Source organism: Cyanistes caeruleus, chromosome 13 (genome assembly GCF_971803275.1).
Source record: "Cyanistes caeruleus chromosome 13, bCyaCae1.hap1.1, whole genome shotgun sequence".
Lineage (NCBI taxonomy): Eukaryota > Metazoa > Chordata > Aves > Passeriformes > Paridae > Cyanistes > Cyanistes caeruleus.
This window is the reverse complement of record NC_141713.1, coordinates 3,660,228-3,686,688: the sequence shown is the minus strand read 5'-3', so window position 1 is coordinate 3,686,688 and position 26,461 is coordinate 3,660,228. Positions and strand designations below refer to the sequence as shown.

General features: G+C 41.3%; 1 protein-coding gene across 4 annotated transcripts in view; it reads right to left on the bottom strand.

The window, feature by feature from the left end:
• IGF1R (insulin like growth factor 1 receptor) overlaps positions 1-26,461 on the bottom strand; it is a 171,063-nt gene that overhangs the window by 136,456 nt on the left and 8,146 nt on the right. For all 4 annotated transcript variants that reach the window (XM_086849750.1, XM_086849751.1, XM_086849752.1 and 1 more), the window contains exon 2: positions 2,816-3,361. In XM_086849750.1, the coding sequence (XP_086705876.1) occupies positions 2,816-3,361 (546 nt within the window). The remainder of the gene's footprint in view (positions 1-2,815; positions 3,362-26,461) is intronic.

Genomic DNA, 26,461 nt, shown 5'->3' with positions numbered 1-26,461 from the left:
TGTGCCCCAAAGCACCGATGCAAACAAACAACTTCAGTACTCTCCTTTTATCTTGAGGGATTCTTCTATGTGGACCTGCAACCCCAGTGAGGCACAGCTGGCATTTAATACACCAACATAAAAGTAGGTGCAAGTCGGAGAGAAGAGAGCGTGCCAAGCCCAACACAACATGCTGCAGCTCCAAAGAGAGCAAACTAGTATTGCTGCTGCCTTGGGGCACTCGAAGGTAAAGGAATGTACACTACACAGAAACCAGGGCAACCAAACTGGCAGGAGAGCTGCTGACGCTTTACGCTGAACCTTAAAAATACCCAGGAAAATATAAAAGTTACAGTTTCTTTGTAGCTTGCTCTTCTATAGAAATGTCCATGGATTATTCTGTCAGACACAGCATATCCTTCCCTCCCTCCTCCCTCAGCATTGTTCCCGTACAAGTTATATTGAAGGAAGCACAAGCTTCTTCCTTTGTTTGTGAGCAAGAAAAAGAAGGAAAAAAACAACTTCCACTCAATGGCAAAACTAAACAGAAGCCAGGCTACTTAAAGTACCAAGTGTTCCCACACAGCATTTACCCACCAACTTCAGATCTTTCAGCGTAAAATCTAAACACAAGAGAGATTTAATACACACTCCTCCACAGAGCCAGAGCAAAGAAAAATAAAAAGGCACAATGGAACCCTGAAAGATAGAGAGCACTTTCAGCTTAACATTACTGTGACGCACAAGGAGAATGTCAGGGTTAAATTAGATACTGCACTAGAAAAATATTCCCTGGAAAATAACATAGGTGTCATATCTCCACCAGTAGGAAAATGCTGACTGAAACACTCAGTAACTGAAATGTTCTTCCTTCTATTCTTTTTCATGTCTTGTGTGATTCTGTACTGCAAGAGTCCTCTCCTGATCAGGAGTTCATTGCCAAAGTGCCCGAGCAATCTAGCAGGGGAGACAAAAAGCTTCCTTTCGAACAACTGCACTTTTATACCTCCCTTGTTTTTCTTCAGAGCAGGAGTGCTTTGGGGTTGTTTTCTTTTTAGATGACTGGCCTGCAAATTTAAAGTCATCTTCCTCAAAGTCTGTGGCTTATCACAACAAACAGATTAGAATGGGTCCAGATTTCTCACTCTTTTTATTGATTAGAACTTGATAATTTCTTTATACGCTGTACATCCTAAGATAATCTAAACCAAATTGTTTTTCCACACTGTAATGCTCTTAACAAGCCTTTCAAGGCTCTTTTCCAACACTTGCTTTCTTCTTCACAATCTCCCATGAAAGGAGATGAAAGCATATATGGAAAAAAACTCCATTACCTACCCTTGCCTTCAAAGTCCTGCTATCACAGTCTAACTATGACCTCATTTTATTTACACAAATTTCTTCTCACGTATTTGGGATCCAAATTATTTCAACAGTCCCTTAGATGCCAAAAAAGTTTTTTTTGCACGTTACTTTCTTCTACTCCAAACAGGCAAAGCACCTAACAGAAAGCAAGTAAGTTGTTATAGCTCATTAAATACACTCTCGTTACATCCATTCAAACCACTGAGGGCAATGAGGTTGCACAGGAGTCACCTCAGTCACCCTTTGTAGACAACAGGGTTACACTCTGTTAATGAAGACATAAATTTGGCCTGCAGGACTCATAGCTAAACTCCCCTCACCCTGGGCAAAGCACAAAGTCTCCCAGTAGCAGGCTGAGGGGGTTTCTTTGCTTTGTTTAAAAAACGAACTTTATTTCCTGTAAGTATTGATAAAAGCACATACTCCAAATGCCTTTTTGCAGAGGTATTTTTGGCATGTGTTGACTGAAACTGCCCCACGAGCTACTTTAATTGCAGTTCTAATTGAACAGGAGGACTCCACAAGAAACTGACAAGCCACTTTAGAAAAACATAACATCCCAGATGAAGGTAACCTGAATATAGTCCTGACTTCTGACACTGTGGTGTTTCCTATCATTATGGCAGCTTTGGTCAAGACTGCATGTGGAATTTAGGAACTGTTCCTCCCAGTGAGGACTGTAATTAAGCCCTACTGATACTGCAGGGCTCAGCTTTCGTAAAGTTACAGGATGAACTCAAAAAGCCTGCCATGTAATCATGTTACCTGAGTAAACTATGTGTTTGTTTACTCTATTTTTAAAAAGTGAGAAGAGATCAGATTTTGTTTTTGCTAATACTTGCTATCAGAAAGACATAAACCTGCCAGATAAGAATAAAACAGGCAAGGGTAACTTCACTGGGAATCAAGATATTCATGGACTCTTTGACTCTACAGAAAGTACTGTGAAAATTTATGTCAGTAAACAAGTCCTTACGTACAGGATTTACCATTACAGGAATGTCTGGAGTTACATGCCAAGAGAAGCAAAAAACAAAGTCCAGTGAGCAGCTTCAGCACGGCAACAGCTCTGGCACACATGGAATGTCACTTCAGCAGGAGGAGATGGCACTCGATGGCCACCTCCTGCCAAAGTCATCAAGGGAGGTAAAGCTGCCTCCAGCTTTGCTACAATGGCACTGATTCCATACTTACACTTTCCACCTCATCCATGAGGAAGTAACTATGGGAGTTTGTTTGGGTTTGTTTTACAGTTGCTGATTTGTTGTTTTTTTCTTTTTTTTTTATTTAAGTGAGACAAATCTTTATTGACTGGGGAAGAATCTATTTATGTGGCAACTGGATAACTCATGTAAACTATACGCAACTAGAATAAAAGTTTCAGCTGCTGAAGAGCTTAAAATAAAACCACAAAATTAAATGTTTACTTCCCTAAGGGGTAACAAAAACAGGATATCTACTCATATCTTACTTTTCTGGCAGTGGTTGGTGGTCCAGCAGCGGTAGTTGTACTCATTGTTAATAGATGTCTTCTCACACAATGGCTTTTCTTCCATTGTTCCCGGACACAAGTCCCCGCATTCCTTTGGAGGTTTATTCCCAACGATGTAGTTATTGGACACTGCATCTAGGATGAGAGACCAGTCCACCGTGGAGAGGTAACACAAATCAGAGTTCTTCTCGATCCGGATGGCCCCGCGGGTGATGTTCCTCAAGTTGTGAAGCCCAATCTCTTTCAGATTTGTCATTTCAAAGATAACCAAGGCATAGTTGTAGAAGAGGTTCCTGCCACGAATGACTGTGAGGTTGGGGAAGAGATCACTGAGGCTTTCCAAGCCTGCCACACGGAACAGCAGCAAATAGTCAGTGATGACAGTGAGCTTTGGGAAGCGGAAGTTGCGGTAATCCTCAGCTTTGGAGATGAGCAGGATCTGTAGGAAACCCTCGATCACCGTGCAGTTCTCCAGGCGCTTCAGCTCATGGATATCATTGCGAATGTCAACATTTGGCCCGCAAACTGAAATGGAGCAGGAGGAAGAAAAGTTAATAAATAAGGCATTCCTAAGCCTTTTGAAACTGGAACACAACAAGGATATTCTGATGGCCATAAAATTTTTACCTAGGTTGCAGTGTTAAAATAGAAAATGAGTGCTTGATTTACACCTCCATGGAATCTTCATTTCATTTAACCTGTCACACTAAACGTTACCAGGAGCAGCACAGGGATGGCGGCTCTCCCTGCATTCTGCGACCAACAGAGAACGTTGGTTTATTACTGCTGATGAAAAGAGCTGAGGAATACAAAGATAAACCAAATGCATCTGCACACCCTGCTTCAATTTAGCTCATGAATGTGTGCCCAGAGCAGGGCTTGAGCCACATCACTTCAAGCCACTCAGGTAAAACAGAAAGCGATCCGCTGGTCATTATGTTACTAATTCACTCCCCGCCCTGCTTAAGACACATGCACACAAAGAGGGCATTTCCCAGAAAATTACAACTTAGGCCTCAAATCACTCTTTCTTTCCAGGGTCACACGCCAAACAAGCCCTAATTCTTGGAATACTGGCCTTGCAGTAGGTCAGCAACAACACTAAATCCATGGAAAGCTAGTCAGCACTTCCTGCTCTGTGACTGGGAAGAAAACAAAGTGCTTGGACTTATTGCACTGAATCCCTGTTTGCATGTTCCAGTAAACCAAGTTTCACTAATTTTGGCACCAAGATATAAAGAAGTCTCTTGAGTTCTAAGAAACACAGGATAAATTTATTTACAAGAACATGCAGCATCACAGTGAAGAATCTTTCCTTGAAAACAGCAGATTGAACTCCATGAACTCTCAAGAAAACAATGACCAAAAAGATTATTCCCTAATAAATCTATGTATTAAGTCTTTCCATATTAGAGACATATCACAATGACGATGTTAAAGGGGCTGGAAGACATGTGTGTTAATAATGTAATATTTAGACACATACAATCCACTTGGATGTAAAACAAAGAACTACAGAGTGTAGAGAGCTGTTGTTCAAAACTCTCAGAGCTGGTCTTCTTTGGAAAACATGGAAAAAAGATTCCCCATTAGAGATACTAAGTTGCTTGTAAGCAAACAAAGCAAAATGCCTATTTATTTAAGCAACCCAAAACTCAAATAAACCCCAAGCAATTCAATTTTGTGGAAAGATTCTCTTTTAATGCATGCTAGGCTTAATTATTTTAAGAACATCTTTTCCTCAGACAAGGGAAAGGTCTAAACAAGCACTGGAGCCAAAAAAACTTAAATTCTAACCCAGACAAATTGTCCAGAGATTCAGAAATTGTGCTGACAATAGAAACCAGTCCTTCCATCCCACAACACTTATCTAAGGCTAATAACTTAAGCTAACAAAGGATCCAGAGCATGAGCATGCTAAAACCACAGCAACTCTAATACCCAACAAGGACTTAAAGACTTCTAAGTCTTTAAAAGACTAAAGGACTTTCTGGTTAGAGGGACAGCATAAAAAAATAATATAGGGCAAGATCTTTGTTAGGAAACAGATGTTTCTACACAAACTATTACCTAATCTTCCTTCTGTAAAGATTCAAGCTGAAAGCAAAGGCTATTAAATGTGACTTGCTGCACTGAAGTAACTATGTGCAAGAAAGTTTATTCCTTATACCTTCAAAAACAATAATAAACACCAAGACTAATGTGCCACCAGGAACACTTGGTCTTTATGAGCACTGAGACAGCAAATCCCCATTTTCGTACATACTGATTTCAGAAAAACTGGACTCTACTGCAGGAATACGTGTCAAGGCTTGAACTTCAGGAAAACACTAAAAAGGGTGAATGAGTTGGCAGTACCCAGCTTTAGAAGCCAGATGGAAGAGAGACAATGTTAAAGAAGTCCAAGGTAGTCAATCTGCTAAGAGATGCACTGGTTAGTGCAGAAGAAGTGAGGGGCTCTCCCCTGAACCTATAGGAAAAACAACCTCAAGCCTTATTAAATTCCTTTAAAGCTGGTACCCACATCTTGATTTCAACTTCAGAAATCATCTTCTAAAGCCACGAACCCTCCATTCACCCTGGGGACTGTGCCCTCTGCCCAGAGGCTGACAGTGGGCTTCTCTCGTTTTGAAAAGGCAAGTTAAAACACACAGTGCCCGCCCTTAAACTATTTTGGTTTCCATCTCTACCTACTGGCAGGCCAAGGTGAACAGTATGGCTCTTGCTGTGGCAAAGCAAAAGTAGTGGAATTTATTTTCCTGCCATAAAAGTTTAGAAAGCCTAACTGCTCCAAGCCCTTTATTTTGTTAAAGAAATAAAATTTGCACTTGCGCTGACATTTTGCAGGCAAGGTTCCAGAGTGATGGGTTTAAAAACAGCTGAGTTACAATACCCTAAAGAACAATTTGTAAGAGAAATGGCAGCAACCATTAACTAAAGCATTATATATCTGTTCATGTCTCTGTTTGAGGCTGGGCTTTCAAAGTCATACTGCTTTTAGCTTTATGTTTGTTTCAGCTCAAAAGTTACTTAATTTTAGATACTTAATGCTTTTATAAATCAATGAAATTTCTAGAGCTTTATGGCAAAAGTATGCGCTCGCCTCAGTTATGAAACCTCATTCCCTTAGTATGGAAAAGGATAAAGTCCAGTGGGGTCCCACATTAGAAACTGATCATAGATGAGTGGTTGCTGACATTTTTGATTTAAGAACTTATTAGTTCATCTAGTGAGTTATGTTTTGCAGAACTTTACACATATAATGAGAACTGCAGAGACACAAATGTGCAATAGGACAAGCATTGTGGGCCATCCTGACACTTGGAAAAATCAGTTTCCATTAAAGCAGATACTTTTTAAAAGAAATTTCTTTTAAAGTTCACATTGTTCACCAGAGTTAATTATACCACAATACATCATCTTTTTCTCACGTTTTTCTCGCTGCCCTGAAAAGGATTATATGAAAAACAAATTAATCAGAGCTCAAAGTCAACTCCAATTTCCATCTGGCTGTGCTGTGTTTTCTTTGGATGCCATTTGAGAGAAAGCCTATATGGACTTACAATATAAACTGGTCTGTCAGACACAATGAAGTGCACAGAAAATTCTCTTTAGAACATTTATACTCCATTTAACAGTTTTGGATACTCCAGTTTTGAGAACTTTTTTAATATGACTAGGATTACTTGCCTTTGTTTCACGTTCAATTCAGAATTGGAAATTAACCATTATGTATTTATTTTGCTCACTAACAGAACATAAAAATGCAACAGCTGTTTATTACCCTGCCCCACTAGTTCTGGGGAGATCATAAACACCCAGGATAATTACCAATAGTCAGATTCATGCTGTTTTCATTCAGCTGCCTACAGATTTCCAAGCCTTTCCTTAAACTGTCTAACATTTATCAGACTTGGCCTAAACCAAGTACATAATTCAGAGTCAGAAATTTTTCTTAAAAGACAAATGTATTTATTTGTTTAAAAGATAACTCCCCAGTATGGTAAAATACTGAAGAGAAGCAAAGCATTCTTGACCTAGACAAGCATAAATTTCACCCTGGAAACAGCTCTTTAGTCCAGAAGCCCTGAGCTCTAGCTGGTATCCAGCAAGATGCCCACTTGTGCTCTTTTTTATTGGGAGCATCCCATGGGCAAACTGCAGGGCATATAAACTTCCAAAGGCAATAGAAATACCCACTCCACACCCCAGTCATCCAGACGACCTGCAGCCCATTCCTAGTCAGAGAACAGATCCAAGCCTGCTCATGTAACTGAGATGGGGTCAATGAACTACCAGGAAAAGTGATTGCACGTAACAGGTTCATACGACGAGAGTAATTAATGCTCCTTGACCTGGCAGAGCCTCCTGGCAAGTCTCCGTGTAAGTGGTGCCTTGGCTGGGAGCAGAGCTGGGGCTGTGAACACACACACACACACACACACACACACACACACACACACATACACAGAGACACAGAGACACACACACAGAGACACACACACACAACACCGCTGCTGAGGACAGGCTGGGCAGGCTCCAAACAAGCTGTGTCACAGAGTGCAGTGATCCAGCAGATTCCACTCAACCTTAACTATGATTTGCCAAAGCTTACTTGGATCATTAAAACCATTCTGACATGCAGAACTGCCTTGTCACCTTGAGAAACACCTGCTATCTCATCATCCTCTATTTACAAACAGTCATTTACTCCACACAGCAGCTCCTCGCTCTTCTCCTATATCTGTCAGTTACTTCAGGTCACTGGTGACTCCTGAAAGGACTTGGCTGATGCCCCTCAGTCTTTGGAAGGAACCCTTCCCTTCATTCTGCAAAATCTCATGCTAGCACAGACAAAGCAGCAGAAGGCTTTCTGTTCAACATTCACCCTACACTACAACTTCTTGCTACATCACATCCCAGCTGGACACAAATTTATCTATTTCACTAATAGATAATTCACTAACTAATTCACTATCAATACCAAGGTGTTCATGAGCAGCATTGACAGTTCACACATTCACTGGCTTTAATAAGAGAAGGATTCATTTCCTACAAGAAGCAATTTCATCATGGTGTGGTTACAAGTTTTGCATTCCTCCAGGTTGCTTCACTTAGAAGTTCTAAAGAAACACAACTATATAGTTTTTCTTTAAAAAAACCCACACTCCTCAACATTTTAAGCCTTGTCTTTGACCCTTTACTTTTTTGGATGACATTGGCTGTACTACACTGCACAGTCTCAATATCCTCTCAACTAGCCAGAAGTTAAAGATGGAGCAACCACCACTGTCTGGCTCTCTCAACACCGAAAGGTCTCAGACAAAGCAGCACCAAGGCAGCTCTGAGTCACCAAGTCAATCCAGCACATCCCTTTCACAATACTAAAGACTTTTCAACACAAGTCTACTCCAGCTGGGTCAGGCTTTCCCTAGCAACAGAGACTTCTTCAGCCTGAGCAGTCCTTTACATCTCTGAAACAAGAATGAGGATAGACAGCCTGCCATGAGCATCTCACCAGTAACCTTGATATCAACTCACACTCACCTTTTTCCTGGTTTCCTGATTTCTGATTTCCCTTTGTTTTCCCCCTTCTGACTTTGCTTCTGTGAGAACTGTCTCCTTTACTTCACAGTAGAGATGCAAAGTTCATCTTAAATGAGGATACCTTCAGTGTTGCAGTTTTACAAAGATCATACCTTTACATTGGTTGCTGAAAAAAAAACCCACTAAGGGTGCAGAAACTGTTTTAATTCCGTATTTTTTTTCCTGTCCAGGAGTTGTGATACCCATTCTGAGGGCCAAGTCTGTGATCCACAAGGTTCCAAAGGGTTCTTTTTTTAAGGGAGAACATGAGGTTGCTCAACTTCTCATCTACCCTGAAATTCTGCACAGTTGGTAACAAGCACAGTGTGTTACCATCAGTGCTGGATGAATTCCCACACAAAGAAAGAACCACAAGGCTTAATACAAGAAGACAATTGTGGCTGGTTCTACTTTTAGAGAGTAGCTTGCTCACACCACCACAGCTCACTTTGCCAATAATGGCTTTTCTGAGCACACTCCACTCCAAGGAGAGGTCGGCGTTCCCAGACAGCTACTGCTGTTCTCTGGTCAGCAGAGAGCTGATGTTACTGAGTGCAGAACATTGCTCTCTCCCAAACTGCTCTAATGAAAGAGGCCTGACCACATCACCCCTCAGTAATGTCAGCTCTGAGCTGTGGGTCTTTCTGGGAGATCAGCACATCTTCTGAACAGTGTTGTTATTTATTCCCAAAAGAGCCACTTCCTTTTCATCATGTGTTTTTTAGTTTTAATCTATGGCAGGTCCTTGTAAAGAAAGAGTCCAAAACAGCTACTGAATGTGGCTGCAGTCCAGCTGCCCTCATCCCAGATTCCCAGCATGCAGCATCCCTTTTCAGGCAAGCATCTCCAGAGTTCCCATCCCTCTCTCACAACAACAAAACATGTTTATTGCACTGCGTGGATTTAGAGCTGCATAATGTATCATGGGCTGCATATTGACATGTTTACTATCTACTGGATCAACTCAATGGAGGGGTTGTCCGGCACATTGGAAAAAACTTTAGTGCTCTAAAAAAATTCCTCGAAGACACTGAAAGGTTGAATCTTGTTAGGAAAAAGGAGCTGAACTTAGGATAAAGTCAATCATCAGGTTTATAAGGAGCCTCTATCCTACATGTCTGTAATTGCTCCGAAGAGAAGCAGAAGGACACATCGATGAAAACAGAAGGAACAGTCTGAATATGTGATGCCCATACAGACTATAAACAGGGGAAAGTATAACTTAATCTTTATATCTCTCTTCATTCTTACTCCTAGGAATTATGCATGTTTTAAGGAAGCCATCAGGACTATCATCTAGCCCTTAAAACAAACCCCTTTTAAGTGTTATTCAGTCATCACTAAACAGAGTCACTGCAGCCCATGGCCGGGGTCTAAGCCTTCTTTGCTGCAGTAGTTTCAATGACATGGAAGGCAAAGCTCAAAAGTCTGAGAAGGAACAGCTTAGCAACCACAATTTCCCTTCGAGCCCATGAAAAGTTTCAGTACAGTTGCACCATTTGCAGACGTAAGGAAAAAAAAAATTACTACTGAAGTCTCAGGATTCTTTAATTGCATACTCTGCAAAGAAGAAATTAAATGTGGAGTTCACAGAAATCAGTGGTTGGAGAGATTGCTTATGACACTTTACATTAACACAGGATTCCACCACCCACTGAGCTCTTGGTTTTGCCTCCATAGTGACACTATGAATGAGATATATATTTTAGTGTCTTTAATGTACTTACACAACCTCCCACAAAATTTCTGTACTCTCTAAGCTCACCTATCCTGTATGTGTCACATCAATCACTAGATCTCTTCCCAGGGAAGCCAGCTTCTGTGTTACCTCTTGGGATGTCAGAACCAGTAACAAGGAGGGAACTAAATCTACATCACGATTCAAGCTGCTTCCCTACCCACTGAACTATTTCTCTTCATTGAATATGCTACATGAACCTCTTTACATTTACCAAGATTTTATGAAGCTACATCTCTCAGGGTGGGAAGGGGAGAGATAAAAGGCACCCCACGACCCAGAAAATGTCAATCATTTTAGATTTTGCTAAGCAAGACCATAATTGAATTTCAACTTCTGTATTTCCAGCACTAGGACAACACTGCCATCTTTGGCTTTCAAAACATGAAAGGGAATACTCCAACCCAAACAAAACCCCACTGTTTCCACTTGAATTTAAGTCCTGAGAACATTCTTCATAACATATCTAAGGCCAAGAAGGAGGGCTTGGGTTTTTGGGGTTTTTTTTCATTTAATTACAAGTTAAGCTTTGAAGGACAAAGCCAGACCACTATGATCTTCAAAACACTCACGGGACTGGAGATTATATTGCAATGTAGCTTGTAATTTCTGAGAAACATAGTATATTATCATTAATTTACCTCATGCTACTCATCACTCCTATCAACCTTTTACAGAATTATTTTCACCCAGATTTGGAAGGAAAAAGTGGTGTCATAAGAGGCCAATCAAATTTAGTGCACATACTTTAAAAGGCAACTAGATTCCCCTTCTCCACATACATTTTCCTTGTCTCCCACAGTCCTTAGAAAAATACACACATCCTACTTTAATTTTTTCTTCTGCCACTCTACTAACTATATATTCCAAATCCAAAGGTCACTGTGTTACCACGCTGACCAGAACAAAACATTCACAAAAATAACACACAAAAGTGCTACAACCCACATCACAAACTAAAACTGTCTCTGCCTTTTTGCTCTTGCAATTTTCAGCTGTCATTGGCTAAAGATATCTCTGGCATTATTGCTTTCCATGAACTTCCTCCAACTTCCCCATAAGTTTACACAAATAAAATTTCAGCATAAAAAACGTTTTTGTCCCTCAACTCGCTTGCTTTCGCGCTGCCAACATTTTACTTTGAATATCAACAGGAACAGCAGCTTAGCAAAAATGGAGCCAACAAAATGAACTGAATCCCTTTAATAACACTGATTGATGCCTTCTCTACACAGCTCACCAGAGCAAGGAGGTCTAGAATTAGCCCAGCTCACGTGAAAGCATCCTCATGACAAGTCATCCCCAAATTAATCCCCCCTGACCAAGACAGCTCTGATACACCACATCCCTCGGGGGTTCCTGTAAAGCCACATCCATTACCCCCTGCTGCTGAAATAGCACAGCAGTGGCTCGGCTGGCATGGATTCCTGCTCATCCTCGTGGGTGCACAGGGCAGGAATGGAGGGAGGATAACATCCAACCCAGAACCCCTAGCTAGCAAAGCCAGGAAAAGAAGCAGCAAATTTTTAACCCTGATCTGTAGTGCCCATGTTATGGGCAATGCCTGTAAGGGTCGATGCCAAAGAAGAAGAACAGCTTACTCGAAGATGAACTTCACCAGCAAATTCCTCACCCATTAACACCTCGTAGGTGTCAAACACTGAAAGTAATTGTCTGAACCTTACTATGGCTGGAGCTGAATACTCTAACCTCTGGCAAGCTGCTGCGATACATTTATAGGCAAGGGAAAGCTGTCAGAAGCACCAGCTGAATGCAACTTCAGCATCATCCCCTGCAACACTGCAGAGTAACAGCCTGGTCCAGTTTGTGAGAAAACTCAAACAACATAGAAAATCTGCAGAAGAAAGGAGGTAATGCCTAAATCACTAAAGATGAGCCCCTCCTCACAGGAGACAGACTTCAAACCTCTGCACTTTTTCTTATCCCACACTGTAACTTCCCTGACAGCACCACAAAATGAGCATGTGCCATTCTACACAAAATATGTAACATACAAGTGAGTAGGTGGCACGTTATGATCAATAACTGTGAGAGTAAAACATTTTTAATGGTGCTAATAATGTTTAAACCCAATGCCAGCAGCTTCAGTCTAATGCCTGCTAAAGCAAAAATGGAAGACTGAAATTACAAGCTGTTTATAACACTGAATTTATGTTTCACAATCTGTGATGACAATAGAGCTTAGCAAAAATTGTCTCTCCTGGGGACTGTTCTTTCCACCTTAAAAAAAAAATAGTTGTGTGCATGATTTTATTTATTTGTTTTTAAAACAGTTGTCTGCACATCCAAGTGACTCAGCAACTGGCTGACAGAAACCTATGGGATATACACTTAGGTAGCTGGGATAAGCAGCCAAATTCTTCCAGAATGAAAATTCATCATGTGGCTGGACTCAGCAACTCCCATTTAGGAAGACTTTACCATGCTCCTAGCTGCCTGCCACCCTGCAGTAATCTAGGAAAGCTGTCACTCTTTAAAAGCTTTTGGGGATTTTTTTTTAGTATTATTATTTTCAAAAATGGCTGGCTAATCAGGCCAGATCATTCAGGCTTCATTAGAACCCAACTGACAAAACAGTATCATAACATACAATTGCATCCATAATGGTCAGCAAAGGATTTAACAGTGAGTCATAGATCCACACAAAAATTACAAGTCTGATGCAATTACTCTTAACAATATGCAACACAGAGCCCTACTATGCTGTGCTAACCAGCTCTTAAGCAATCAAACACAGAAATCTCACATTCTCTGGTCTTCCACAACAATGTTTCTGTTTTAACAAACTGAACCAAGACTTCCATTAGTCCCAAATTTCCACCAAAACAGAAATTTAACATGATGCTAAAAAAAAATGATGATCTAAGTGAACAGAAGAAAAAGTTAATGCTATCAAACTTCATTTAACAGAACAGGGAGCTCTCCCACCCCTCCCTTCACATGGCAGCTACACAGCTTAAAAATCACACAGGTCATGCTGTAACCTGCTTTCTCAAGGCAGTTAAAATATGACCAACTTGCAATCCCCAAAAAGGGCTTTAAAGGTATTAAATTACATATATGCAGGTGCTGTGGGGCTTTCCAGCCATGAGCTAACTAGATTGAAAAAAGAACCTTCCTCTCCAAATACAAGGTAAAACATGTGGGCTGGCGCCAGACACAAAGTAACGTAGTTCAGGCCTTATCAACCAAAAACACTTGCACCAGAACACAATTTAAGGCAAATGTAAACCAAAGTAGCTATCCCAGGAGGAGTTCTTACCTGAACTCACTTTTCTGGTGAATTGGATGCTTCTGACTTGCTTTTAGTATCACAAACACAGCCCAACCAAGGGAAGTGTCCTTTGTACCACAAGGGCAGCATTCACACGGTATTTAATGTCTCAGAGGCATCACTGCACAATAACCACGGAAAAAGAGAACCAAACACCTCTGTGATACCACTCAAGGTGAGTCTCTCCTCAAACAAAACATCCTTAATGCACACAGATGAGAAGCTACCAGATAAACAGGGTTAAGCATGGGAAACCAGAGTTCTTTAGGCACAGTCAACCACTGGAACTCCAGGAGTTTAATTTCTCTGAAAATACAAGGAAAGCTTGAGTATACAAATTTCAACATATCTAAGCAGGATTTTCAATGTATCTCTGCAGATGTTCTCATCAGCAATTGATTGACCCTTACTGTAAAACAGTAAAAATAAGAAGTAAAATAATCTAAATATATACAGCTTGATAAAAAGAGAAGAGCCAATGGTTTACTTCCAGCCGCCTTCCACACTTAGATTCAAAGTGACATTTCAGCCCACAGTGCCTATTTTACAATTACATACTGCCCAAGACATTGGATTTCCAACCTTATACAGTTTTTAGACACTGCCTAGAAGCACTGTGGGTGATGCACGATACTGCAATTCTGGTGAGCAGAAGAGTTCAGGTATTAAACCAGCCAGGCTCTGCTGAGTTCTATTGCTTGGCAACTGCAACTCCCGTCACCATATCCACTTTTATCAGAAGAGCACTGGAATGGCAGAGCAAGCAGGAGAATTACTATTCACCCTCTGGCAGGTGCTTCTGGAGAGCCTGGGGTGCAACAGGTTACCCTGAGGCGTTTCTAACAAATTCCCCCGTGAGAAAGCAGTGGGTCCAACATGGTGAGACAAATAAATCCATGGCACCTTTCATTCAGCAGCTCCTCATCAGGGATTACTTACTCCACCCCCCTGCTCAGCAAAAACTGGGGGGAAGAGTTTTGCAAGAACTGTGTTGCAACTCTGGGGGGAAGAGGTGCAGGAAGTTACAAGAGATGGGACTAGGACAAACCAAGCAGCAATATCAAACCTGGATGCTGCTCTAGACACTCCCAACTTTAGGAACCTCCCCTCACTGGGCTCTGCAGCAGCACAGATTTATTCCAGGAGGTAAATCAAGGCAAGACCAAGATGAAGAGCTCAGTCTTCATCACTGTTTTTACCCTTTTCCTTGTTTATATAACCCTCTCCTACCTAAAGGCATAAATGAAGAACAAACACTTGACTGTAGCCAGCCCCCTGGTACTATTTCAGTATTTGTTCAGGTCATGAAGAAGAAGATAACGTAAGAAATTAGAAGAAATTTGAGTGCGAAAATATGGGTAACATCAAGGAGAAAAAAACCACCAAGTGAAAGTTTTGCTTTGTTTTTATAGTGGATATCTACAGAGGGATGTACACATAAGGAGATTTTTATCTAAGGCACACAACTTTAAAGTTATCTTTAAAATCAGCTTGTTGGATTCACCAGGAAAAGGTGGATCTAAACATGCTTTTCTAGGTTTAACCTGAACTGATTCTTGAAATGCACAGTATTTGCAAAGATCACCATCTTAAGGGATTTCATCCTCTCAAAAATCAATTTTCATCTCGGGCAGGGGGGAAATGACACACTAGAAGTTTTTAGACTCAGATTTTCTTAACTGCAATAGAACTTAACTGCCATGACCTGGTTGATGGAATTAAAGATATCCTCCCTAGAGGAACTGTGGAGTGGGCAACTGCTGTAAAAAGGTGGTTTAGCACTAGAACACCTGGAACCTCAATGAGCACGTGCGTTTCTTCAGCAAAGTATTAACAAACGTACTACTTAATATTTATTACAGAAAATACATTTATAATTAACCTATGATAAGAAATCTTTCCTTAGAGAACTTAGATTAAAAATTAAACAGTGAACTTTATCCACTGCAACAGATAAAAGGAGGAACCAGACAAAGGGAAGCAAGAGAAACCACATGAACCCTGTGGATTGTAATACACTCCTAAATATATAAACCTAAGTGACATATTCTTTAGTTTCATTGCATTCAGAGACCCTTTTATCATGATAACAATATAGACACTTAATATTCTGCAAGATAGACAAAAAAGTATTAACTGATCTCAATAGCTGCCGTCTCTCAAACAGAGGGACCACCCAAAAAAATCATTCTGAACATCTCCTGATGAGAAGGAAACCAACACACGGGCAGAAGCTGCTCACAAGACTTCAGAATTAGGCTACAGGGTTGCATCAAACCTCTCTCTGGACCCAGACTACGTTCAAAAAAGTTTTGGTGAGACTGTTGCCTTCAGAAACAAGGAAGGTTTCTCCAAGCTCTGAAATCCCACAACTAATTATAGCACCCCACATCCTTCCCCACCATCATCAACAGCAAAACCAGCTGCCAATCTGGGAGATAGAAGAAGAATCTCATCTCCACTGTGCCACTACAGCCACCCCCAAAAAAAAGCATTCTTCTGCCTGTAGTTATGACTTGCTTGCCCAAACAACATGAGCCAAACAGCTCCTGCCAACACAAGCTGTGCTGCCAGGGCGGGTGATCGGTGGCACAACCGCACTGGGTAACCGTGCCACATGCACGTCCAAACACAAAGCTTTAAATCAAACTAGAGAAAGAAAAACATAAAGTAAAAGAAGGGGGGGAAAAGCACAGGTAAAAAGGATCTGGACAAGAACACCCCCTCCTTTCCAGCTTGCAGGTGAACTGGTGTGGGAGCAGAGGTGATGGACAGCCCTCGGCCTCGCCTCACCCGCCTGACAGCTCCGCCGGCCTCGCTCCGCTGTTGTGAAAGAAAACCACGGTATTTGTGCAAGGCTGGTTGGTTCCATGTTAAGAAAACACATCTGAGCCGACAGTGCTTTGCTTTACCACATGCCAGCTTCATTCAGCTTCCGAGGCAGAAACCAGGACTCGGTCTCCTTACTGCCTCCACAGTTAACCAGCAATTTAGGACACAAACAAAGTCCTGAATTCGGAACCACCCCCAGATCTGTGAAAGGGCCACTCTGCCTTTAACAGAAAACTTCCGAGTCCTCCCCAGAAACCATGAGCGCCCAAAGAAGGAGGTCCCCAAGTGAAAGGAATGACTGAGCTGGGTAGCACTATGAAAAGATGTGTACAATGAAACAGATAGAAACAATGACATTCAGAGAAAGGGACCGGGAAACAATCATTGTTTCGGTGTGAATTGGTGCACACCCATGCCATGAGAGGTGAGAAACAGGAATGGGTCCTCATGGAGACTGTTAATTTATTAAAATGTCACAACAAAAAGAGAATAGCTGTGACTAACAGACCCAGTGAGCTCCAGACAGCTAAACCAATCCAAAGGATGATGGTTTATCAGAAAGAAAAGGCTGGTCAAAAGGAAGTAATGAAGCAGATATCCATCAAAGAACAAAAAGCAGGTCTCAGCACAGAGCCAGAAGCAAGACTGCACCAGAACTTACAAATGAAGTGTAAAACATCAGACTTGGCGATCCTGCTGCCAAGGAATTATTTACCACATGACGATCAATATTACAATACATACAGAGATGAGTATTTTTATCTCAACCTCCATTTGACCCGGTGGGAGCTACAGACACTTTCTCACACTAATTCACATACTTCAAGGAGAGTCAAGATGGGAAAAAAAGAGTTGGAAGCATTTCAGGTTCTGTCTCTTTTGAGCTTATTTTCACTGAATCATACCAAAACTATCTGAGGGAACAGTTCAGACCAAAACTATCTGAGGGAGCAGTTCAGTATTGATTTGTGCTACCCAACACCTGATCAGTAAAGCAAAATATTCAAGGATCACAGGAAGAGGTTTCGTTCATGCATTGAACCAAATCCTGGTTGTGCTGTCAGGCCTTTCAAGTCTCTGCCCTTCCTTCACTGCATCAAAAGCATCTCTTAAAAATTCCTCTGAAAAGCCTGGACAAGTGAACTGAACTTCCAAGATGTATTCTCTGTAGCCTTGAGCAAGAGTGGAAGTAAGCTTTTCTTCTCAATGGTTACTTTTAAGTTAAAAACTTTAAAAAAAAAAAAAGGCAACCACTACTCGATCTATTACAAATTTGGAAACTGCAGCTCAGAAAATAGGGAAGGAGGGGAAGGCAATGGAGGGAGGAAGAAGAGGTCGGATCTTCAGACAATCAACTTGAAAAATCCTTACTTCAGTGAACTGGCAAATAAGCAATTTCAGATGTGTTAGACATCTTGCTTCTGAAACACAACCACGCTAAAGGGAAAAGGGTTAATTATATCCCTTATGCTCCAGAGTATTTCAAAAGGCTACACATTATGTTCTTCTGAAGGGCAAGTTGTTCTTTTATTTATTGTTTGAAGCACAAACATAAACACGAAGTGTCCAACCCTAAGGTGGTGATTACCACTTTTACTTAACCAGAAATGCAGGGCTGCAGGCTTTCTCTGTTATAAAGCTTTTAAACCTGTTCTGTTCCTCTGACATTTTCCCCCTCACTTTTCTCTGACAGAGATCACAAAAACAACTAAGACATCTGACATACAGGAGAACATCCTGCTGATTAAGAGAAAACAAGAGCACATTACTCTTGAGAGGATACAAAGCACCACTTCCTAATGCGTTCTACTCTGTCAGCACAACAGGCTTCTTGTCATTTCAAAGGGAAACTGGTCATATTGATTTTTCCAAAACACAAGTATTATAAAAATATTATACATTTAATTGGTCTTAACAAAGTGCTCTTGTAGTGGGGCACATCAACAGAGATCCTACAAGACATAAGGTATCAAGGTGTGCCTGTAAGTATTTGAAGATTCTCTGCAAGCGACAGCATTGAGAACTGCCAAGATCGCTCCTCATAAAGCTTCTCGCAGCTCCTTTAAACCTCACTATGACTGAGAGGTGTCTTTAAAGTGTGGCAACTCTTACTCCTGAATTCACAACACCCTGAACAAACATCATACTTTGCTGAAAACCAGTGTCCTTTCCACACCTCACCAAATTTCAACCATGCAACTCAGTGCTCCATGTTTGCTCAACTTTTTCTAGAGGAAAGGAAAGTTCTTTACACCCTCTCAGAGCAATTTATTCCTCTCGTTGTTCCCTCGCAAAAGCCAGACCAACTGAATCAGCTCCTCTGACTGAAAACCACACGCCCTGCCTGTCAGGAAGCCGGCAGGATTTTTTTATTTTCCCCTGTTTTGTTTACAAATTCGAAAACTGAGCTTTCAGACAGCAGGATCAGCCATCTCTTTTCCCCCCATTCCCAGTTTTCTATAATCCTAATTATGGCAACATTGGGGAAAACTTGTACGTGCTTTCCAATGAAAATATGTATTTCTTCTCTTGGTTCTTTATTTCTGTTTTAACACTGTATATCAGAGTGTACAGCCAGGACAAGTTTCAATGGTTCAAAGACCATCTGGAAAGTTGTTAGGCAGAGGTTGTTACTTCCCCTTTGAGAATACCTCTTCAGAAAAATTCTTTAAAATCAGAATTTTGTGAGGGATGCAGCAGAGGAGCATCCTCCCACCTCCTCTTAGTCCTCCAGGGAACTCAACTAAGTTCTCTCTTCCTGAAGTGATACTTCAAGGTTTCTTTATAGCTTGCTTCCAGTATAACTCAGAACAGTGTACATCCTTCCTTTAATTTCTGCCAACAAATCCCCTTTCAGCAGAATTTACTCTCACATATGCAACGTGGGCAGAGTCTAGTAGTGTGACTTAATAGTTCCTAACAAAAAAAAAAAAAAGGTTTTGCTAACAGTAAGTTCTAGGAAGGCAAAAAAGAAATTTTAAATCTTACCTGCAATTTACCACAGTGTTTCTAATTAGTATCTGTCAAAAGAGCATTTCCATCACAAGAAAAGAACAAAGCCGCAGAATGACAGATAATTTGCCATTCATCAAAAGGTAACTGAAAACAACAACAGACACACAAAATGTTCTGTGTCCCACCCCACTGCTGCCCCTGCATCCCCCCTCTGCCACTGAGCAGGGCACTGCCAGAGCAAACAGCACTGGGAGCACGGGGATTTCAGCAGAAAATGGTCAGAGGCAAGCAACAGGAACACAGAACTCCAGTACCGAGGAGACTAATGAAAACTTTAATCTCCAGCTTCTATCCTCAGCCACTTCAGACACCTCTTCCCCCCACCTTGCTGCGGGGCGAGCGTATTTTAGTGTGTGGATTATCATTCCTTGGAGGTAACTCAGCCAGCCGGACCATCACACACACACCTGTTCTCACTGCAGACATCCCTGTCCTGACACCCAGGGCAGCGTTGAGTTACTTCAGAGAGAGTCACTTCCACATTCCACCCTCAAACTCCCCTCCAAGAAGTGATCAGTCACTCTCGGCTTTCACACTTCAGTGATTTTGGAATCAACAGGAAATGGAGATCAATTATGATTTTACTAACTCAATGGTGACTCATCATTCAACTCCCTGTAGCCTTCGAATTCATCTGTGAAGAGACGTGATAGCGAGGCCAAATTAAAAATAGCAAATCTGGCTCCCTCACAATTAACACTCCCTTGTCCATCAGATTTGCCCCGGATTGCGACATTTTCGGGATTGCGACATTCTGACCATTTTGCGTCAGATCCCAAACGCAGCCACAATTTTTCTTTCTCAACTCAACCAGGAAAAATAATCAATAGGAAAATTTATTATATAAACCAAGTGTACCACACCCTCTAACATCCATCCATCCATTGCTGAATTTGAACATGTCTAAAAGGAGTTAACTCTGCCTCTCAGGGTCCCCAGCTACTGACAATGAATCTTCTATTCTTTGTATTATGAAAATACTCTCAAATCATTAATTTCTTCCTGCTTACACAACCTTCAAGCCAAAAAAAAAAAAAAACCCACCACATTTGCATGAAATCGAAAGTCAATAAAAAACAATTATTTCATTTACAAAAATAGAAAATCATTTTATATAAACCACTTAAATGCATTCTTCTAAAAATAAACTTAATTACAAATCTAACATGAAATTGTAACAGCATATATTAGGGCAAATGCCTACTGTAATTTAGATAAAATAAAAATAGTAAGCATATAATTTACACCAAAAAAAAGTTGGGACTGGTGAATTTGCTGTTCAGCGCTCTCTTGGAGCCACCCTTTGATGAAATGCTCAGAGAGCTTTTACCTTCAACAGCTATTTCAGCAGTGCCCCATTTCAATTTATTCCAATGGTTCAGTTCAACAAGCTCTTAATCCCAAATTAAAAAGGACTCCTGCATAGAAACCTGTGAAACAGCCAGTCTTGTGGGCAGGATCTATGAACTCTAAACTTTTGAGAAACAATGACAAACTATTTTTTCTGTTTATTTTTTTTTTAATCATGCCTCTCCTTCACACTTGGAGTTTTAATTAAGTCTCAAAACCCAGATCTTCTGCATTTCAATTAAAATTCCATTTTCCATCCAAATAAAAAAATAACACAAATGAGAAGTAATCTACCAGAAAATACATCATTTGCCATTTTGTCACTTAAAAATGTGAAAATTAAGGATCTGAGCCAATGCATCCAAGGCATCTAATTATTTACATGAATTTGTAGAAACACATTGCTATTCACTAGCAAAAAGGTCTGTACTTTCAAAACTGGTTGTTTGTGAATCAGAGTTCTAACAGCTGTCAGTCATTAAAAAAAAATCCAACTAAAAATATGCAAAATGAGATTAAAACTGTGCATTCAGAGCAAGCTCTTCCTGCTTGCTGTTAGAAGTCACTATGAAAACCATTTATTTCATCTCAATAAAAGAAATAATACATACTAGTAGTGCTCTGAGGCCTTCATACTAAGGAAGAAATAAACTTGGAAGGACAAATTGGACCAAAATTCACATTTTCACCAGAAGGTTGCAAAGCCACACAATCCCATCCCCTTGGCCTCTCTCAGTGTGCTTCCATGAGAATAGAGGGGAATGCACCCAACCAGGGTGTGCAGACACCCTAAATGGAGCATCCCTCCCTCCCCCTGCAAAAATCAGTAAACATGACACCAGTTACATCCTCAGCCCCTCTGCTCTCCCCTTCTCCTCACTCGCAGGATTCACCTCTTCCCATGTCAGCAGCTCTGGGAGGAGCAAGGGCATTAAACACAAACCCGAGCCATGCTGAGCTCAGAGCAGTGCTCTGATCCTGCAGTGAACAAGGGCTGCGGCCACACGTGCAACAAGCAAGAAACACTGAATAGCTGCACACTTCTGTGAGCAGCTGCTCCTGAAGAAGGAAGAGAAAACCCATGGAATGAACAGAGAGCATCCCAGCACATCCTCGCAGTGAGGCCAAGCCACGCTCAGCCCACCTCAACTTTTGTTTCATTCTTGCTGCACATGACACAGGTAATATTCACAGTTGCCTGTGAAGATCTGGGTGTATTTTTAGTGTAATATACTATCTCCTTATCAGTCAGCTGATGCCAACACCCCCATCCTCACACTTCTGTTCAAAGTACAGTCATCGAACGCCTGGCGAGGAGCAGCTTCCCAGTGCAAGTGCTGTCACCTGGATGACAGAGCCACACGAGCATCCCAAGTCACGTCCCTGCTGCAGAAACGAAGCCTTTAACCACCCCCCAAGGACTGCACTTTCTGTGTTTTACAAATGGGGAGGGAAATACAGACACCCGGAGGAGGAATACAATTTCTTCTCAACCCTTCAATACTGGCAGCTCCTGAAGCACGAGATGTGATCACTCCCTATTTTAGCAAGCATGACTACCAATGCTCACACAAATTATCTGGTTTCTTTTAAAATCCAGTATTTAAAATTACAGTATTTAACTTGAGGCTTTTCAATTCAACTAGTGGATGGATAAAGGTGAATGCACCGTTAACAACTTCTTGCTACACTATATTTGCTCTTCGTTGAAAAGAAGACCCTTGCTCTGAATTTATACTTTTCAAATCAGGATTTAAATAAAATCAAATCTGGAAAGAAAAACAAATGTGAACACAACTGTGCAGCATTATGATACAGCATCTGATTCCCACATTTCAACTCTCTTGCTCCTCAACACTGCGATGTATCACAGGCAAATTTAAAAATAAAGTCATTGCTATTAACTACAAAGACACCAAGAAAATCCTTAGACGGTGTTAGCTTAGCCAGTGGAATGTGTAATTCTCGTCTACATATTATCACTTTCTTTCATGAAAAATACTGGAAATATCTTTTTGCCAGGTTAACCAACTCTGACTTCAATCTCGATGACATTTCTTAAGTAGAGCTGAATAATTCCATTCATATGCAAATGGTACAATAAGTCGTGAGTAGCAGCATTTGCAGCTCTCTCAAAGAGATGAGCTTTTACTCTCCCCAAGTCTCATCCACAGTGATGTACCCAAAATGGTATCAAGCCCAAAAGGTACAGCCCCAGCGATTTACAGAAGGAATATTTTCAGCCTTGATGTCGGTTAGGTTTTTTCACTTTGTGGGGTATTTTTAAATATTAAAGAGATGAAAGAATTGAGAACTGAGATTGCATCTGCTGCCATCACAATTTAACCACAGTCCATGTATTTATACAGTGGAATCTCCAAAATAACACTGCATCTGTTAAGATGACAGTGTTTTTCCATGGGCTGCACTGTGTTGCATTGGAGTTACTCTAAAGCTGTTGCTTTTAAAGTGCTGATTGCGATCACCCCAAATTTTTTTTCAAAATCTTCCTCAAACATGCTCAATTATAAAGCTGTTGTGTTCCTCACTGTGGCTTGGGAACAACAAAACCCTCATACATCTCATCAGTGGGCATTTGGCACTGAAGCTTCACAGCTAATGCAACATGTTTATTTAAACAATGAACTACCCAAAGAGCTGCACAGCCCGTGTACAAACAGATGTGTGTTTCATGCATGCTCTGCTGCAGCCCAGAACCTCCACCACATACACTCCACTGCACTTCTCTGTGCCTGATTTCTGCAGGACAACTGCACTGACTTGGAAGGGCCTTTGTTCCTTCACTGGCCACTTCAGAACCACAACCCAACTAAGAATATCTAAGCTTGAATCTTAAAAGAGACTCTCACACCAGAATTTGTACATTCAATAAGAATGTCATGTCTCTTGTTGAGACATAGTATCAATTAAAATATTTGTCCACGTAGTCAGCCTACTCCAATGCGACAAAAATATAAACATTTTATTAGTGCTCACACAAAAAATAAACAAACCTACAGTCACTCCCAGGCAGGACCCTGGCAGGCCCAAGTCAGTTTTTAACCAAGCCAAGTCTCAAGTCTGAAATAACAAACTTGCTTTTCTTACACCCCATTGCTACTCTTTTCTACAGGGACAGCTGCAGAGACTCCAGCTCCACCAAGGACATAGGCTGCAGGGAACACCAGCATCACTTAATAACACAAACCTCCACATCCAAGGTGCACAATCAACTGGACTAACAACAGACCCTTTGACTTTTTGCATCCTCCTCCACATACAAATGGTCATACATTCCACTAGTCCTCAAGTTCTCCCAGTCTCCTATCCCTCAAGTCTACGGAAAAGGAGCAGTGCACAGAGTAACAGTAACTTAACATGGATCTCTGAACACAGGTGGATATTCACTCATTCCATACATCCCAGGACACACAGTGATTGCAAGGGACTGATAAATTTCCATCCATCTCACAAACCACAGGACAAAAGCTTCAGCCACAATGAACTGAAAGAGGATGTTAACTGCAATCAGTACAGCATCACAAGCTGCTTCCTCCTGCTGGGGTGCAGAACAACCAGAAAGAAGCAACAGCTATCTAGTAGTGGAAGTCGGGCTCTATCATATTCCAGTGGGCTCCCCCTTCTATTCAGTGGAACTCTGAACTTTTAAAGTTTGTGTCATCATCCTGCTGAGTCTCTCTAAAGTTGGTTCTCGGCTGAAAGAAAAGTAGAACCACCTGAAAGCTTAAAAAAAACAATCCATGCTATGTAAACGCAGCAGTGGGACACATGGAATTTGACCAAGGAAGGCAACAACTTAGCTACACATCAAAAATCCCAGAAAAGAGGAAAAAAAAGAACAAAATAAAACTAATTTCTGCCCTGGCAAAGCATGGGGACAGGGCAAACAAGGAATTTCCACTGCCATTTCAATTCTTCACACTTCAGCCAAGTGTTACTCTGAGGTCAGCTGAGCTGAGCAAACACGTGTCCATTCCTACCGTGCAGGGCTGGTTCCTCACTCCCTGCCCAACATGAACAGAGTGCACTCTTCAAACCTTTCAAGGCTACTCTCGCACAGACAGACCCAAGGGGATGTGAGAAGAGCAGCAGGGAAGAAAAAGTACTACTTGTAGAAGGTCAAAATGTGGAGACGACTCTAAACTGAAGCCAATGGAAATAATAAGGAAACCAGCCCAGCGACATCCAGGGATAAAGCCCTTCCCTGCAAGCACAAGCCAATTCCCTTCTACAAAGTTGGTTATAGACAGTTTCCAGGGGCAGCCATCACCAGATTTTTCCCCAAAATGCTGTATCCCTTTGACTAAGGCTTAACATTTGAACTATCCCTCCCCACAAGAACACCTTCCACTTTCAGAAAAACCTGTGATCATTTTTATGGCTGCTCTATCACACATCATTATGGGGGCTTTTTCCCCTATCCCACAAATTCCTTTGAGAGCTTGCTTCTCAAATATAATGGGCTGCCTGTCTACAGAATCAGGAAAATCAGCACTGAGTCAATTTATGTTTGGGGAAGCTGTTTCTGCATCCAAGAGATCTGGAATTCTCTTTGCCCACCAATAAAGCTCTCCAAACACAATGGCTCAGCTCTTGCAAACTTTTCCCGTGGTGCACAATCCCAGGAAGACTTCTCCAGCTGAGTACCAGGATCCATATGCAAACCAGACACCATCCCACTAAGCACAAGCACATTGCTACACCTCTTACAAACCCACAGCAACGCTAACAGAGAAGAGTAAACAAAACAAAGCGATGCCACCCTAACCTCAGCAACACACAGCAACCAGCAGACCCTTTTCAACTGCTGTGCTTACAACTTTTCATCCCATGAATGCTCTCTCTGTTTCAGCAGAAATGTGTCTATAACTAAAAACAAAGCAAGCACCTTGGTCATCCCTGCCGCTTCATCTCATCTGTCTTGTGTAAGAACTTCTTCTACACCACAGTTTGAAGATAATGATGTACTCTCACTTGAGAATCACACACTCAGCTGCAGCTACCTACTGTATTCCAGTAGTAACAAATGGGAGAGATACTTCAAAGAGCACATTATCCCAGCTCTAATTTATGCATGCTCCCTCTTACCATCAAGCCATTTATTTTAAACCTGTCAGATATACTTGTAACGTAGCATCATGAATAATTTAAAAAGTAATCTGTATAAACCAAGTTTATAAACTTAACAGCAGGTACAGTACCTTTCATTCAAGCAGACTGCTCCTTGATAAAGTACAAGGGATCTTTGACTACTTCAGCATGTATTCATTTCATGCATTCTGAATTTCAAAATATTCTTCTTTCCTGCCTCCAATCAAACCCTCTGCTATTAGAACAGTATTTCGTAAGGAGCTCACTTAAATGAGTGTAGTAATTTTCAAATTGTTCATATTAAAGGAAAAAAAAATACAAAGCTGCTGGAAACAGTCAGTAAAAATGACCCATCACCAATTCAACAGCAGGGGAAAAACACTCGTGTAAAGTTTGCCTTTGTCAGTGAAAACTCTTAATATTTCCTGCATCTGCCTGATGTTGTCACTTTCTGACACTGCTCCCAGAAGGGATGCTCGACAAAGAACTCCAGAAAAAGCCCACCTGTTAAGAGAAAGTGTTTTGATCAGTTGATGCTTACACTTCCAAGTAAACAGAGCTATCTTTACAGCACGTAATGGCACCAATAAGGGGTTGGAGATAACATTCCCTGACCGGTCACAGAGCTATTGCAGCAAAGTGCACCTCGCTGGCAACACAAGCAAACAAACTCATTCGGCCAGAGGACCTGCCCCCA